The 17,663-nt window shown below is 35.4% G+C and overlaps 1 protein-coding gene across 1 annotated transcript; it reads right to left on the bottom strand.

The window, feature by feature from the left end:
• Positions 1 to 1,947: 1,947 nt before the first annotated feature.
• ppp1r3c2b (protein phosphatase 1 regulatory subunit 3C2, duplicate b) lies at positions 1,948 to 3,649 on the bottom strand. The gene is made up of 3 exons (XM_073819760.1): positions 3,532 to 3,649; positions 3,341 to 3,437; positions 1,948 to 3,032 (listed from the first exon to the last, which is right to left on the bottom strand). The coding sequence occupies exons 2-3, from the start codon at positions 3,361 to 3,363 to the stop codon at positions 2,285 to 2,287; spliced, it is 771 nt and encodes a 256-aa protein (XP_073675861.1). The 5' UTR covers positions 3,364 to 3,437; positions 3,532 to 3,649; the 3' UTR covers positions 1,948 to 2,284.
• Positions 3,650 to 17,663: the final 14,014 nt, after the last annotated feature.

Here is a 17,663-nt window from a genome sequence, read left to right as displayed (position 1 = left end):
TATTAATAAAGGCCTTCAGAAGTGAATCGATGCATTTGTGTAAGAAAAATATCCATATTTAGAACTTTACAAACCATAATCTCTAGCTTACGGCAACTGTCTTATGCAGGTTCACGAGAGAGGGGCAAGTAGCAAAAGCTCTTTTTGAGAAATTGCTGGTAACGTGAGAACCAAGGTTTGTTTACAGCAAAGGAAAACCAATCTCCTCTTGGCATAAATCGAAATTGTTTACAGTTTATAGAGATTACGGTTTATAAAGTTTTAAATATGGATATTTTTCATACACAAATGCATCGATTCGCTTCAGAAGGTCTTTATTAACCCTCCGGAGCCATGTGGAGCACTTAATATGATGGATGGATCCACTATTTTGGCCTTCAAAATCTCAACACCCATTCACTGCCATTATAAAGCTTGGAAGAGATACATTTTTAAAAATAACTCTGATTGTATTTGTCTGAAAGGAAAAAGTCATATACACCTTGGACGGCTTGGGGGTGACTAAATCATTAGGTAATTTTCATTTTTGGGCAAACTATCGCTTTAAATTACTGTTACAGATTGACAAACCTCTGTGGTAATATCCAATGTCTGCATCTAACATAATCTGATCAGGGCTGATTATGAACAGGCCATTCATAATCAGACTGAACAAGCGCTGATCTCTCTGTCTGTCTGTCTGCAGCTGAGAGCGCAGGATTTATCTGTGCTGCAGCCCGGCACGTCCTTAACACTTTCACAGAGATAAATCATTTACAACACAAGCTCTCAATTTCCCTACCAGCAGCAATGATTTCTTTACGGCTTCTGCAAAGCATTTTGCACAGCAGTGTGTCCTGGAGGTCAAATTAAAGATATCAGTTGCGGTTAGTTTTCCACTTAAAATGCAATGGTAGCCACAAATCTAAAACATGCATAAATGAACAAACCTCTCAAACTGCATAAACGTTTCCAATCAAGGGTTCCCACGTCAATCCAAAGGCCTATGTCAGGTACCAATCCAGGGAATTAATAGATTTAAATGGATTATACTTAGTGGGCAAGACAGAAACGTCCTGGGATTTGAATGAACCTCCTTGATCCTAGTTTGTGTCCTGTATGAAATGGTTTTAGCTAGCATTTGTCACCCAACTGGACACCATAAATGTGATGCTGGACCACAAAACCAGTCATAATCAAAAAAATAAATAAATATAAAAATAAGAGATTTACACATCACCTAAAAGATGAATAAATAAGCTTTCCATTGATGGTTTGTTAAGATAGGACATTATTTGGCTGAGATACACTCTCAAAAATAAAGGTTCTTTAAAAGGTTTTTCACAGCAATGCCATACAAGAAACATTTTTGGTTCCACAAAGAACTATTCAGTGAACCGTCTATTTATTATCTTTTTATAATCTGAAGAACAATCTTTTGCCACAAAGAACCTTTTGTGAAACAGAAAGGTTCTTCAGATGTTAAAGGTTCTTTATGGAACCATTTAGACTAAAAGGTTCTTCTATGGCATGGTGAAGCACCTTTATTGTTAAGAGTGTACAACTGTTTGAAAATCTGCAATCTGAGGGTGGAAAACTATTTAAACATTGAGAAAATCACCTTTAAAAGTTGTCCAAATGCAGTTCTTAGCAATGCATATTACTAATCAAAAACTACCTTTTGATATATTTATGGAAGTAAACTTACAAAATATCTTCATGGAACATGATCTTTACTTAATATCCTAATGATTTTTGGCATAAAAGAAAAATTGATCATTTTGACCCATAAAATGTATTTATGACTATAGCTACAAATATACCTGTGCTACTTATGACTGGTTCTGTGGTCCAGGGTCACAAATAATAAAACACATGTTATACTATTTTAGGCTGTTCTCAACCACAGAAACCTTCTTTGAGACAAAACAGCAATAGATAAACGCAAGAGAAAATAACCAGTAGGAAGCAAGTTCATTATTCTTTATTTTATATAATAAAATATTTACTTTAAAAACTTTAAAGTTACCCACAGTATGAAAGTGTTTTATAAACATGCTAAAGTGCTCAACCTTACAAAAATAAATAGCACATTCCTAAGATAACTTAACATGTCCACAGTATGTGTGTTGATTTGCCAAGTATTACAAATAAGTTTATAAAATACATTGAGACCACTCTGTGATCGTGGCACAGTTTTTTTTTCAGTCAGTACGTGCCAAACAGGTCAGCAAGCTAATGACAAAGTGCAAAGTTTATAGTTTTAGGGTTTGTACAGCCAGTTATTAGAAAACAGCACACCCAGTCACACCTCACAAACATGAATACAGTAGTTTTCTCCATTGTTATTGTCCCAGTGAGCAGCACCGAACGCAGCAGGTAAGAAAGACACGCAGAACTCGATGCGCTCGCCCGGATCTATCAGCTCAGGGACGCCGATGTTAAACTCAAACACATCAGTTCCAGGTTCCCCGTAACTCTGCTCCAGATAAGTACACGGCACATCCTTGTAACTGCGCCAGGTGTCGAAAGTTATACGGATTTGCACCGCTTTCTCAAAACAAATGTTCTTAACGCGCACGGTGCCCAAAATGCAGCATTTGGTGACATTACAGCTCTCCAACACCACCATGTGATCCTGAAGCCGACTTCTGAACGCTTGGAAATCTCTACAAGGCTGTTCGAAGCCGAGTCTCAACCTTGAAGTATTATTAACAACCTCCTTAGTGCAGCCCAACTTCTTCAGTCTTGGTATCTTCACCGGTTCTCTTGGGATTTTGTCCTCTTTCTCGGAGAACAGCCGCACCGTGATGAGGGAAAGTCCTTTGGCGTCTGCGAACGCGACGCGTTTTTCTCTGCGGCTGCTTTTGGCGGTGATGAGGCCTGTCGAAGGGGAGTGTCTGTACCCAAACACCGGCTGATGGGAGATGCAGGGCCGCAGGGGTTTGGGGGAAGACACGCCGAGCAGGTGGTTGATGTTTGGGGATCCTCTACACCTGAAACTCACGCTCATGTCCACGGACCTCACAGGTGGGGCAAACCTCGACATCACACTGGAGGTACAGAAATATGAAGAAATCATGATTTTCATGTTTGTTTTTACTTTATGGTTTCATTTTACACCACTTAATTCAAGTTTTCCATTAGCTTTTCAGCCGTTTGTAATGTTTACACTTACAAACAGTACTTTCTAGTCAGAAACATGTTTCAGAACAGCTGTTTTTTTCAGAAATATTGTTGATTCTAACACTTTCCATGACTTATCCAGACCTTGAAACCACACTTCTTCATTGTTATTCAGTATTTCCAGGTTTTCAGTGACTGTGGTTAACCCTTTATCTTAATCAGACAATAAACTTACTTTGCACAAGTCATCTTCAGCATATAATTGTAAAACCGTCCTTCAGAATTATTTTCTTCTCTTCCAAAGTAGTCACACGCTTTAAATTCAGCTGATGCTGTAAAACACAGACATAGGTGGTTTTAACAATTTTACACAAGTTAGTAAATCAATCTTTTTTTAATAAAATTTGAAATACAAAAAAATCTTACTGTGCTTTCATTTTGAGCATGGGAATATCCGATGAAATGCTTAGAAACTTTTTTTGTTTAATTGTATTGAAGGACACAAGTTTGTGATGTCTTGGACTACCTGCTCAGCTGAGCTGCAGGAAGCATTGTGTGAAAGCTTACATCACTTCATCTTTTATAGTAGCTTGAGCCCTCCTCCAAACTCGGGCCAATGAGATTTGCAAAGACCGGATAGGACTTAACCAGCTATTTATGACCTGATCTGTGGGCTAAAGAGTAGGAGATTAAATCCTAGGGCAAATACATTAGAATACTTGACAAATATCAGGAACAAAAATTTAAAAATCATTAGGATTTTAGGTTAGCATTCATATGAATGCTTGGGGAAAACAGCTATATTGCAGTTTCCTTTAAATTTAAAATTGTTAAAATATTTATTATATTTTATTCTTTTGCATTTTGCAGGTGACTTAAGTACTCCTAAATAGTCCAGCGTGACAAATTAATTAATTTTTTTTAAGGTATAAACACACATGAAAATAGCAAAACTTAACTACTTAAATTTGATTTATAACCTAAATAAATAAGTTCAAAATTGCTGTTTTTTGCTCCCACCATTCACACTATGCAAAAAAAATAAAAATAAATAAGTGTGTATATATATATATATATATATATATATATTTATATATATAGTAAAAAAAAAAATAATGATCACAGAACAATACTAGTAGCAATCTGAAAAATTGAAAAAAATCATGGCGCATTTTATTTTGCAGAAATTTTATTTGCAAAGACAGTGATGCTATTTCTATTTGATGTGATTTATGTAATGGTGAAATCAACATAATTATGCCTTAGGACAGGGAGGAAAAGCTTGAAAACTAAAAACTCCTCAAGGCCATCTACCCATAAAACAACCCAGTGAGCATGATTTTTACCCTCATTAGGCTTTCATTTTTCATGCTTGAGGTTCTTTAACAAAGACATAAAGCAAGAGAGAACATTACCATTGCTGCCATATCAGACCTGTAGTTTGGCACGTAGCGCACATAAATGTGGTTTGAACCCTTGCCAATCACAGCCTCAAATACAGAAATGCCAAACTGACTCAGTGACGGTTTGCTTAACTAATTCTAGTTAAAAGCAGAAATAACTTAGTAATGGAAAGCAATGCAAATGATGCACTTGTAAAGAAAGAAAATGGTATAATATAGTTGAGGTCAAAAGTTTACATCTTGCAGAATCTGCAAAATGTTAATTGTTTTACCAAAATAAGAGGGATCATGCAAAATGCATGTTATTTTTTATTTAGTACTGACCTGAATAAGATATTTACATAAAAGATGTTTACATATAGTCCACAAGAGAAAATAATAGTTACATTCATAAAAAGTTTACATACACTTGATTCTTAATACTGTGTTGTCACTTGAATGATCCACAGCTGTGTTTTTTTGTTTAGTGATAGTTGTTCATGAGTCTCTTGTTTGTCCTGAACAGTTAAACTGCCTGCTGTTCTTCAGAAATATACTTTAGGTCCCACAAATTCTTTGGTTTTTCAGCATTTTTGTGTATTTGAACCCTTTCCAAAACTAGGCGTATTTACAGATTCATAAAACGTTGGCAATGTTTACAAAAGTCGATTAAAAAGTATTGCGAAATGACGGCGTTTCCATTAACCGATGTTATGCCACTAAAACTTATTTTTTTCCTCTTGCGATAAGTCATGGCAACAGATTTTAGTTGGATTTTGGCTATATTTAATCGAATGTGACCTGTAAATGCGAAAAAAAAAAAGTTTTCATTGCTGTTTTGCGAAATACTTATTTTTTAAATTGCCTGAAAAACCACCTTATGCGAGCGTAAAAACTTTTTTGCGATATATGGGAGTTTTTGTGCAGTTGACAGGTTTCTATTAGGCATATTTTCAATTCGCAACTTCAATTTCGCAAATTAAAGGGTAATGGAAATGCAGCTAAAGACTGTAGGTTAAGATGCACACTGATGAAATGTGGCGCGCTGGTAGTTGATGGCTGAGTAACGCGAGAATCTACGAGACCAGGTGCATAATCTAAGATGGCGGCCCACTGCTGCTAGACATTCAGCAAACAACTTTTTCCCCTCTCTCTTTTTTGGTCGTTCCTCTCCCTCTATCTCTCTTTTTTTTTTTCCCTTTCTCTCCCGTTTTGAAAACCGGACCATACCGTATTTACATCCCGTTTCTAAACTGGACCATAACGTTTTTGCAATCTGGATTACCTTGAGGAATACATCGACACGCACTATAACAAACTTTACAGCACCATGAACAAGGATAACGCAGATGACAACAAAAAAAGTAAAGGCAACCTCACTCCAAACTACAAGAGACCCCGTCCCAGCTCACTTTCCAGCACAGGTACACCATCCACATCACCAAAACCGCCGTGCTGCACTGAGGTAAGCGACATTTTACTCTCCATTGAAAATAAACTTTCCGGACTCGATGCAAGGATCGCGCTAATAGAAGTAATACATAAGGATTTTCAAGAACTACGGCACAGTTTAGAATTCAGTCAAGAACAGATAGACACTCTCACCAAGGAAAATAACTTTTTAAAGGACTCCGTTCACACTCTTACAGCCGAACTCACCTCCGTGGTTTCACAAAACAAAGCGATGAAAGAAAGCATTCTGGACTTACAATCACGTAGCATGAGGGACAATTTAGTTTTTACAGGCATCCCGGAACAAACCCCAGACGATCCCGAAAAATCAGTAAAGGACTTCATGATTAAACAACTCAAGTTACCAGCCGATACTGTACAGAACATCACTTTTCACCGCGTGCATCGGATCAGATCTCAAAACAATAACAATCGCCCACGTCCAATCATCGCAAAATTCGAACATTACAAACAAAAAGAACTGGTTCAGAGGCAAGGCAAACAACTCAAAGGCACAAACTACGGACTCAATGATCAATACCCAAGGGACATACTGGAACGTCGCAAACACCTCTTCCCAATCAGAAAACAAATGATGAATGAAGGAAAAAAGGCAATCATCTCTGTGGACAAACTTTACATAAATGGACAGTTATATCGTGACAGAGGCATTACTCCCTGGCTTTTCTGATTTTTCTTTTCTTTTTTTTCATCCCCATTTCAGAACTAGCAAATAACTGATGATTATAAATAATCTATCCTTACCTCACTCCCCAGTATCCCTCTCTCTTCCTTCTCCTCCTCCTCCTCCTCCCTCTTCTCCTTCCATCAGTCTCCACCTTTCATTTTATATCATTTAATGTAATATATATTGCACCTAGATCTCACGCCCCCCGAACCTATTTACCTTATCTCACACTGTTTTTTTTTTTTTTTTATGGTCTTTGTTTTGCTGCTGTTGTTGTTGTTGTTGTTGTTGTGGTTGTTATTGTTATTTTGCTACATACACACTGTCATTTGGGTTTCTTCAGTTACATTAGCTTGTCAACAACATCAAAATGTCATGCACACACATGTACACACGGTAAATGTATACACTCTATTATATGCACACTCAGCTACACACACCACTCATACATCTTTACAGTAATTTCAATTTCATAACATGTCTATCAATTTTCTAACCTGGAATGTCCGTGGAATTGGCTCTCAATCAAAGAAGGTCAAAGTCTTGAATCACTTAAATAAACTACAAGCTGACATATGCCTTTTACAGGAAACACATCTATCAGATTCAGATCAAGATAAAATCAAATCATCCGAATACAATCAGTTATTCTCAGCTCACTACAATACAAAACAAAGAGGAGTATGCATTCTAATAAATAAAAAAATCCCATTTGTTCATAATACCACTGTTATAGACCCAGAGGGACGATTTATTATCATAAACATCTCAATCAATAATAGACCAGTTACAATTGGCAATCTATATGGCCCAAACTCAGACGACCCATCTTTTTTTCAAAACTTCTTTTCCACCATTTCAAATCTTTCTAATTGTCCAGTCATAATAGCAGGGGATTTCAATACAGTTCTTAACCCAGCAATAGACCGATCAAATAATTCAAGTAATAGACGCCTTTGCCAGTCAGCAGAAATCATAAAACAGTTCATGAGTGATTTTGGTCTTGGCGATAGTTGGCGATTACAACATCCAAATGTTAAAGAATACTCGTTTTTCTCACCGGTCCATCATACATATTCCCGTATTGATTTTTTTCTCACTAGTAATTCTCTCTTATCAAATATTTCAGAATCAAAAATCCATCCTATTGTCATTAGTGACCATGCCCCAGTAACATTAAAATGGAACAGAACTGAATCTCATAACCCTATTACCAGATGGCGGTTTAACATATCTCTCCTGAAAGATCCAGATTTTGACAGTTATTTTAAAAGGGAGTGGGCTTTCTTTCTAGAAATGAATGACTTCTCTGAATCATCTCCCTCCCTTTTGTGGGAAACAGGAAAAGCAGTACTTAGAGGGAAAATAATTTCATATTCCGTTTACAAAAAAAAAAAGGAAAAAGAACAAGAAGCAGAATTGGAACAAAAAATAAAACAACTTCAAAATATCAATATAAACAATCCAACAGAAGAAACGCAAAACAAATTAAGAGAATACAAATTAAAACTAAATTCAATAATTAACAAACACACTCAATTTTTGATTCATAGGCTTAGGCAAGAAGAATTTCATCATAGTAACAAATCTGGCAAATATTTGGCAAATCAACTTAAACAAAACAAGGAAAAAGCAACCATTTCAGTTATTGTAGACTCAGCAGGGAAATCTACCAACTCACCTGATGAAATCAAGCATATCTTTCAAAATTTCTACAGCAAATTATACTCAGCAGAAAAAGACCCAAATCAGAATGACATCAACTCTTTTCTCAATAGTATCACTCTGCCACAACTGAATGAACACCAAAAAAATAGCCTTGAATCTCCCATAACACAACATGAACTTCATACAGCATTGCAACATATGCCTAATAATAAAGCACCAGGTCCTGATGGATTCCCTGCTGAATTCTACAAACACTTTTGGTCCACTTTATCACCACTCTTTTTCAGAATGTTAATTGAGTCACAACAAAAATTAAAACTACCAACAAGCATGAATACAGCTACAATTTCACTTCTCCTCAAACCAAATAAAGATCCCAAATTACCATCAAGCTACCGTCCCATCTCTCTGATCAATGCTGACATTAAAATCATCACTAAAGTATTAGCCTACAGAATTGAAAAGGTCATATCATCTATAATACATCCAGATCAAACCGGTTTCATTAAAGGAAGACTAGCATCCACCAATACACGCAGACTATTCGACTTAATGCATTATTCTTCAAATCATAAAGAAAAAACCATCATAGTCACTTTAGACGCAGAGAAGGCATTTGATAGGGTAAACTGGAAATTCCTGTTTTCCACATTAGAGAGGTTTGGTTTCGGGGAGTCATTCATTAATTGGATCAAAATTTTATATACATCACCTTCAGCCACTGTTATCACCAATGGACTAACATCACGTAGCTTCACACTGCACCGGGGTACTAGACAAGGATGCCCACTTTCCCCCTCATTATTTACCATTTTTATTGAACCACTGGCAGCAGCCATCCGTCAAAACAGTTACATTAAAGGAATTCAAACATTAAACATACAGCACAAAATCAGCCTTTACGCAGATGACATACTATTATATTTACAAGATCCTCCATCATCATTACAAGAAACAATTAAGCTTATTGATTCATTCTCTCATATTTCCGAATACTCGGTCAACTGGAGTAAATCATCTATTCTCTCTTTAAACCATAAAAGCTTGGATGTGACATCTCAAATATCACCTATCCCTTTCTGCACCAATCACATCACATATTTAGGTATTAATATTTCCCCTAGGCTGTCAGACCTAGTTAGTCTTAATTTCACCCCATTACTCAAGAAAATAAATGACGATCTTCAACGTTGGATGAATTTACCACTATCCATTATGGGCAGAATATCAGCAATAAAAATTACTATACTCCCTAAAATAAACTACTTATTTTCAATGATTCCAATACAACCCACCCTCATCTGGTTTAAATCTCTGGACTCAATCATTACCAAATTTTACTGGAAAAATAAGACCCCTAGAATTAAATTGACTACTCTACAGAAACCCAAAACACAAGGAGGATTGGAAGCACCACACTTCTACCACTACTTTCTGGCTAATCAGCTTCAATATATATATAAATGGATTCACCCAAATACATTAGAATGCACATGGCTAGATATTGAGCAAACAATTTGTAAAGACATTAGCACTTCAGATTTACCATTTATGACTCAGACAATCAAAAAACACTCCTGTTTTAAATCACCAACTATAGCAACAGCTCTGACAGCCTGGTGGAAATTTCACCAGTTAACAAACACTCCACTTGCATCATCAAAATTCACCCCCATTTGGAATAACCCAGATTTTACAATTAATAAAAAGCCACTTAACATGCGCACATGGGCTGAGAAGGGCATCACACAACTTCAGCACATCTTTCAAAGTAATAATCTGGCTTCCTTTTCACACTTGGTCCAGAGATATGGCATCAGGAGTGATAGTTTTCTGGAATATCTACAACTCAAATCATCTATCCAATCAAAAATCAATATTCGGACTGTCAATCTTGACCTTTCACCATCGATTTTAGAATTAATTAATATTTCATCCTCAAAAAAGCTTCTCTCCAAAATATCTAAAATAATAATAAAATCAGACAACACAATAAGTCTACCAAATACGAAATGGGAATCAGACCTATCTATCACTCCTGATGCTGATTTCTGGACACAGATTTGCAAAAATATCTATTTCATGACAAAAAATCCCAATTTGCAACTTATACAGTACAAGGTACTTCACAGATCTCACCTAACCGGACAAAAATTGTTTAAAATGGGATTCTCTTCAGAAACATGTTCACATTGCACCCAAAATAACCCAGACACATATATACACGCCCTTTGGAATTGTACTCCAATTAAAATATTTTGGGAAAATGTCATTGAATCACTATCCATCACTATGGGATGTCACATCCCAGTTTCTCCATCACTCTGTTTACTAGGCGATATATCTGTAATCAGTTTAAATAATGTTAACAGTCAATTACTCCTAGTGGCACTAGCTATCGCCAAGAAAACTATCCTCATGAACTGGAAATCAAGAAGTTCCATACATATCGCATCCTGGAAGAATTTATTAATTGATTACATTTCGATGGAAAATCTTTCCAGTTCATTTTACAGTACTACAGATGAATTACACCCCTTTTGGTCATCTCTCCTTACCCTCCAACAGTCATAAATCTGTTGACCTTCTTTGTCTGAGACCAACCCCTAAAAAGCATCATCACCTATCTGTGTTAATTTGAATATTAATATTTGAGTGTTTTTGGGATAAGTGGAGGACAACAGCAAGGTTAACCAATTAATAATTATGTGTATATGCGTGCAGGTATGCGTATATGAATATGTGTGTGTATGGGCTTGGGTGTATGTATGTATATATATATATGTGAGTATGTGTATGTATGTGTATACATATACCCGCCTAATATTACTATTATTATTATTATTATTATTATTATTATTATTATTATTATTATTATTTATAGTTAGATGTATGTGTGTATGTATGTGTGTATATATATATGTGTGTATGTATGTATATGTATATGTGTGTGTATGTATATGTGTATGTATGTATGTATGTATATATATATGTATATGTATGTGTATGTGTATGTATGTATGTATGTGTATGTATGTATATATATATATATATATATTAGGGCCGGGACTCGATTAAAAAATTTAATCTAATTAATTAGAGGCTTTGTAATTAATTAATCGAAATTAATCGCATTTTAATCGCATGTAAATATTTGACCTGAGAACAGTGAGAATTAAGATTTTTACATGGATTTTTAGTATACCGTTGAATAATGACTGAATACATAAGCTTAAGCAACAAAATATTGTTTATTTTTGTTCAACCAAGTCCAACAGACCAGTGCAAGATTGCCATTATGTGTAACAAGAGGCACGTTCTTTAACCAGTCTTTCATTCCGAGAACTCTTGTGTTTGCTTAATTATGCATTTAAACGTTAATGACCAAACACCAAACCTATCATTATAAATGTTGCTGCACATGGAATATAAGGCATTTAACATTTAAAAAATAGTTTTTATCAGATTACACACTGATTATTTATCACTCAAACCCCTTTCTCTACCTATCCGTTGGTCGCGTATATCCTCCATGTTTGTAGTTTTTTAACACTTTTTATGCGTGTTTGTAGTTCTAATCGAATCCTCGTTCAGGGCGCAGTGTGTTGCGGGCAATATTAACAGTTAAGAGTGTGCATTGATCGTTAAGTAGTAGACCATCCGGGAATCTATGGAATACTTTTTAAACATACTACGATTTAGGACAAACAATACTATTTAGGACGGACGCAGCTTCTTTGGTATAAGTTCTTTGGCTTGTCTGAACGCTAGTTTGTGCTCCAGTATAATCGGTCCGCCGAAACTCATCCTGTGAGAAACGTTCCACGGTGCAAAACTTAGTGCGATTAAAATGCGTTAAAAAAATTTAACGCGTTATTTTTGTGTAATTAATTAATCTAAATTAACGCGTTAAAGTCCCGGCCCTAATATATATATATATTTTTTTTTTTTCTCCTCCTCTGTTTTTTTTTTTTTTTTGGGGGGGGGGGATCTGGTCACCGCAGGGCTACGTCATCCAGGTCCATGACTAATGTGGTGAATTTGAAATATGGGTGGGTGGGGGCCGGGGGCGTGTATCCCCGCTCCTTTTCACCTGAGCTTGCGTCTCAGGGACCTCTTTCCCTGGCTGGTTCTGGCCTGCATGTCTCACTATTTTAATGCACCATCTATTAGCTGTAATACAAACACACCTATTGGAATGCTCAATTTAGATTTTATATATTTATATAAAAGTAGGACTATAAAGAAAAAAGAAAAAATGTGCGAATATATACACATACATATAGGGTAGGTGGGCTGTGTGGGTGGGTCAGGTCCTTGGCCTGGGCTGCCCTCACATCTTGCCTTTTTAATGCATCACAAATTAGCCGAAACACATAATCCTCTACACATCTACACACTTAATAATTATTATATATATATATACATATATATATATATTAAAAATAATAGTAAATAAATAAATCTCTATAAATTACAAACATATAAGGAAGGTGAGGCATGTAGATGCTGACGGGATGGCTAGGGTTTTGAGGGACGGGTGGGGGGCCTTTGGGCCCTGCTGCTTTTTCCCTCCGGCACTAAAGTTCATACGTGGCGTGTGGTGGCCATGGGGGGGATCAGAGGCAAGCCAGGGGAAGGAAAAGGCAAGAGGGGAAGGGAAAAAGGGAGAAGGAAGGGGAAGAAGGAGAAAGAGGGGGAGGAAAAAAGAAAAAAAGAAAATCAATATTATTGTTATTATTATTGTTATTATTATTATTATTTATTCTCATTCTTATTTTTTAAAGTTATAATTCAATACAAAATTATAATATTACTTGCCTTTCTGATTGTCCTCCACCCTTTCCAGATCTCCATAAATCTCCTACTTGTTGTTATTATTATTGTCATTTTTTATTATTATTGTTGTTGTTATTGTTGTTATAGTAATTATGGATATTATTATTGCTATTAATATCTGATATCTTCAAGGGCTTCCTTTTTTTTTTTTTTTTATCTGTTATTACTATTATTACTACTACTATTATTATTATTATTATTATTATTATTATTATTAATCTGTTAGACATTATTTCACCTAGGTACTACCTCTCCCACCTCAAGTTGCAATAACTGGCTCACATGCGCAGGCATTCACATACACACATGATCATAATTGTTCACAGATATAGAAATACATGCACTGTTATATGGATGCACTTATAATATTGGATATCACTATATATGTTGAAATTGAGTGTGTATCTGGCTTCTTTATCTAAATAATGTCATTCTTTTTTAATTTAATTATTCTGTTTTTGTTACGTGTTATATGTTTAGTGTAATACTGTCACATTCACAACTTGCAACATCTCGTTTATTTAATTCGTTTTTGTTACGTGTTATATGTTTGGTGTAATATTGTCACATTCACAACTGGCATAAAAAAAAAAAAAAAAAAAAAAGATGCACACTGATGCTTCAGAAGTAAAAATGATGCATTAAGGGGGTGAAAACTTTTTTTTAATTTGAAGATCAGGATAAATGTAACTTATTTTGTCTTCTGGGAAACATGTAAGTATCTTCCTTAGCTTCATAAGGGCAGTACTAAATGAAAACACATTATATTTAGGCAAAATAAGAAAAATGTACACATCTTCATTCTGTTCAAAAGTTTTCAACCTCCGGCTCTTAATGCATTGTTTTTCCTTCTGGAGCATCAGTGAGTGTTTGAACCTTCTGTAATAGTTGTATATGAGTCCCTCAGTTGTTCTCTCTGTGAAAAGATGGATCTCCAAATCATACAGTCATTGATGGAAAGGGTTCAAATACACAAAAATGCTGAAAAACCAGAGAATGTGTGGGACCTGAAGGATTTTTCTGAAAACAGCAGGCAGTTTAACTGTTCAAGACAAACAAGGGGCTAATGAACAACTATCACTGAACAAAAACACAGCTGTATACTAAAGAAGCAGATATTGGCATAAACATTGCAGTATTTCACACGGAAGAGTCATAAATAGTCTGTGTAAAATCACAGTGACATGATCAGACATGTAGATTCTTGGGGTGTCATTTGTGAAAGCATCAAACTAAAAACATTACAGAGTTTGAATGAGAGACAACTCTGGATGTGACATGTCTGACTTGTTTTTTTTAAGATGAAAATGCATAATGAATTTGGCAGAAATGCACTGCAGTGCAACTCTTTGAAACGCTGAAGCGCAGTCTCATTTTTATGATACTTTTTGAAGAACAAAAGTGATGTTTTATGTCCATAATGCAAGTTCACAGATGTCTTGTTTGTTTCCTCATTGGTCGATGTGTGCACTTCCTGTGCCTCATAACAAAAGACTACTATTCATTCCAGTATTTGCACAATGCATTAGCCAATAGCTGGATTGTGACCTAGTTTGTGAAAACCAATGAACAGTTCTCGATGATTTCTGCCAGAACTGATGATGGACAGTGTGGGCTTCCTGTCGCTCAAGGGGTGAAAGGAAGTCACTGTGAAATCGGAAGCTGTGACAGAGGCCAATAAGCTATCGTTGAGAGTTTACAAAAAACCCACATTACCAAGAATTATGTTAACTGACGTCAATGACCTCTGGGTGTGACTGTGACAAAAGTAGCTGATGAATGTGTGATTCTTATTAAATGCCCCCCTACTCATTTAAATTCTGTCATCATTTACATGTTGACAAAGCAGTATAAAAGGTTTTTTGCATTGAGTTTCATTATATTTTCAACTTTTCATACAGGTTTCCCAGAACATTAACAGAATGTTAGTTTTAGGTTTGTAGAATGTTATTCTAACGTTCCCAGAATGCTAGTTTTTGGTTTTTAGAAAGTTGTTCTAATGCTCCAAGAACATTAGTTTTTAGTTTGTGAAATGTTATTATAATTGTTCCCAGTACTTAATTTTTTTGTTCTCAGAATGTTAATCTTTTTTAGAACATTATTCTTACGTTCCCAGAACGTTAGTTTTTAGTTTGTAGAACGCTATTATAACATTCCAAGATTATTTTTTTTTTGCTTGTTGAACATTATTCTAATGTTCCCAAAATGTTTTTTTTGTTTGTTTTGTTTTGTTCCCAGAACGTTATTCCCAGAACATTAGTTTTTGGTTACCATAAAGTTAGTTTTTGGTTTGTAGAATGTTATTCTAACATTATTCTAACATTCCCAGAACGTTAGTTTTTGGTTTCCAGAAAGTTAATGTTTGGTTTTTAGAATGTTATTTTAACATTCCAAGAACAGTAGTTTTTGGTTTCCATAAAATTAGTTTTTGGTTTGTAGAATGTTGTTATAATGTTCCCAGACATTGGTTTTTGGTTTCCAGAAAGTTAGTGTTTGGTCTTTAGAACATTATTCTAATGTTCAAAGACCATTCGTTTTTGGTTTTTAGAATGTTATGCTAATGTTCCAAGAATGTTCATTTTTTGTTTTAAGAATGTTATTCTAATGTTCCCAGAATATTCGTTTTTGGTTTCTAGAAAGTTATTTTTTTGGTTTGTAGAATGTTATTATAATGTTGTCAGAACATTAGTTGTTGGTTTGTAGAATGTTATTCTAACACTATTTTAACATTCCCAGAAAGTTAGTGTTTGGTATTTAGAACGTTACTCTAAAGTTCCTAGAGCATTCGTTTTTGGTTTTTAGAATGTTATTCTAACACTATTTTAACATTCCCAGAACGTTAGTTTTTGGTTTCCAGAAAGTTAATGTTTGGTTTTTAGAATGTTATTTTAACATTCCAAGAACAGTAGTTTTTGGTTTCCATAAAATTAGTTTTTGGTTTGTAGAATGTTGTTATAATGTTCCCAGACATTGGTTTTTGGTTTCCAGAAAGTTAGTGTTTGGTCTTTAGAACATTATTCTAATGTTCAAAGACCATTCGTTTTTGGTTTTTAGAATGTTATGCTAATGTTCCAAGAATGTTCATTTTTTGTTTTAAGAATGTTATTCTAATGTTCCCAGAATATTCGTTTTTTGGTTTCTAGAAAGTTATTTTCTTGGTTTGTAGAATGGTAATATAATGTTGTCAGAACATTAGTTGTTGGTTTGTAGAATGTTATTCTAACACTATTTTAACATTCCCAGAAAGTTAGTGTTTGGTCTTTAGAACGTTACTCTAATGTTCCCAGACCATTCGTTTTTGGTTTTTAGAATGTTATTCTAACATTCCCAGAATGTTCAGAATGTCTTAGGCCAGGGGTTTTCAAACCTGTCCTGGAGCCTCCCCTGCCCTGCACATTTTGCTTGTCTCTCTCATCTAATACACCTGATTCAAATCATCAGCTCATTAGTAGAGACTGCAAGACCTGAATTGGGTGTGCCTAATAAGGGAGACATACAAAATGTGCAGGGCAGGGGAGGCTCCAGGACAGGTTTGAAAACCCCTGTCTTAGGCAAACAGTTCATTAGGGAATTAGTTATTTTTGTGTTCAAGTTTGTTTTCTGAATCTGCCATATTGAGCAACAGAAATGAGTTATTTTTGTGTGAGCTGTGCTTCATACATCACTACACTATTGACAACTGACAGTAGACTTTTGCAAAACTGAATGATAATACTGCTAATGTGACTGCTGCTCCTAACAACCGGTTTACATTGCATTATCAGTGCTGACGGACAGATTCTGCCTAAAATTTCAGCTTACACATGCTTTAGTACTTAGTTGCCCACATTTCAGGGATTCAGAGGTTAATCTTGATGTGAATCATTCCTATCTGTGTATCAGGCTTCAGTGAATCACACATTTCATAATACTGGAACTACAATAAAAATACTTTCAATGCTGGTTGAAGCCTGTAGGCAGATGTTTCAACATGTGAAGCCACCACATATAACCACAGGTGTATTATGTACGTATAGGCTGAGGAATGATCAACACTAGAGTGTTAAAAAGGGTCAGAACAGGATATGGAGCAATAGGTGCATTTCTCAAGGTGGAATAAGAGGGTGGAAGAGTGAGATTAGGCAATGTTATCTGCTGAGTCAGGCCACAAAGTGAACGCAGGGCGTGGTGGGTTTTATGCACCTCAGACATTAAACAGATGTTTGGTTTCATGAGAACTGATGAATAATATCACAGAATTTTAAGTTGTACTTTTGGACCCACTAAAATGTTTAACCCTGCAATGCCTTATACACAGTTAAGGGTCAAAAGTTTATATACACCTTGCGGAATCTGCAAAATGGTCATTATTTTACCAAAATAAGGGAGATCATACAAATTGCATGGACTGAAAAGTCCTTCAAGTCCCACAAATTCTTTGGTTGTTCAGCATGTTTGTGTATTTGAACCCTTTCCAACAATGACTGTGTGATTTTGAGATCCATCTTTTCACACTGAGGACAACTGAGGGACTCATATGCAACTATTAC

This window comes from Garra rufa, chromosome 15, assembly GCF_049309525.1.
Source record: "Garra rufa chromosome 15, GarRuf1.0, whole genome shotgun sequence".
Taxonomy (NCBI): domain Eukaryota; kingdom Metazoa; phylum Chordata; class Actinopteri; order Cypriniformes; family Cyprinidae; genus Garra; species Garra rufa.
The sequence above is the reverse complement of the archived record's forward strand: the minus strand, read 5'-3'. Positions and strand labels throughout refer to the sequence as shown.

Excerpts from the sequence above, each read along its gene's own strand:
- ppp1r3c2b (XM_073819760.1), bottom strand. The coding sequence starts at position 3,363 with ATGCTGAAGATGACTTGTGCAAA. Across the intron at positions 3,033-3,340 it reads CTGAAGATGACTTGTGCAAA|TGTGATGTCGAGGTTTGCCC; the intron begins GTAAGTTTATTG and ends CTGTACCTCCAG.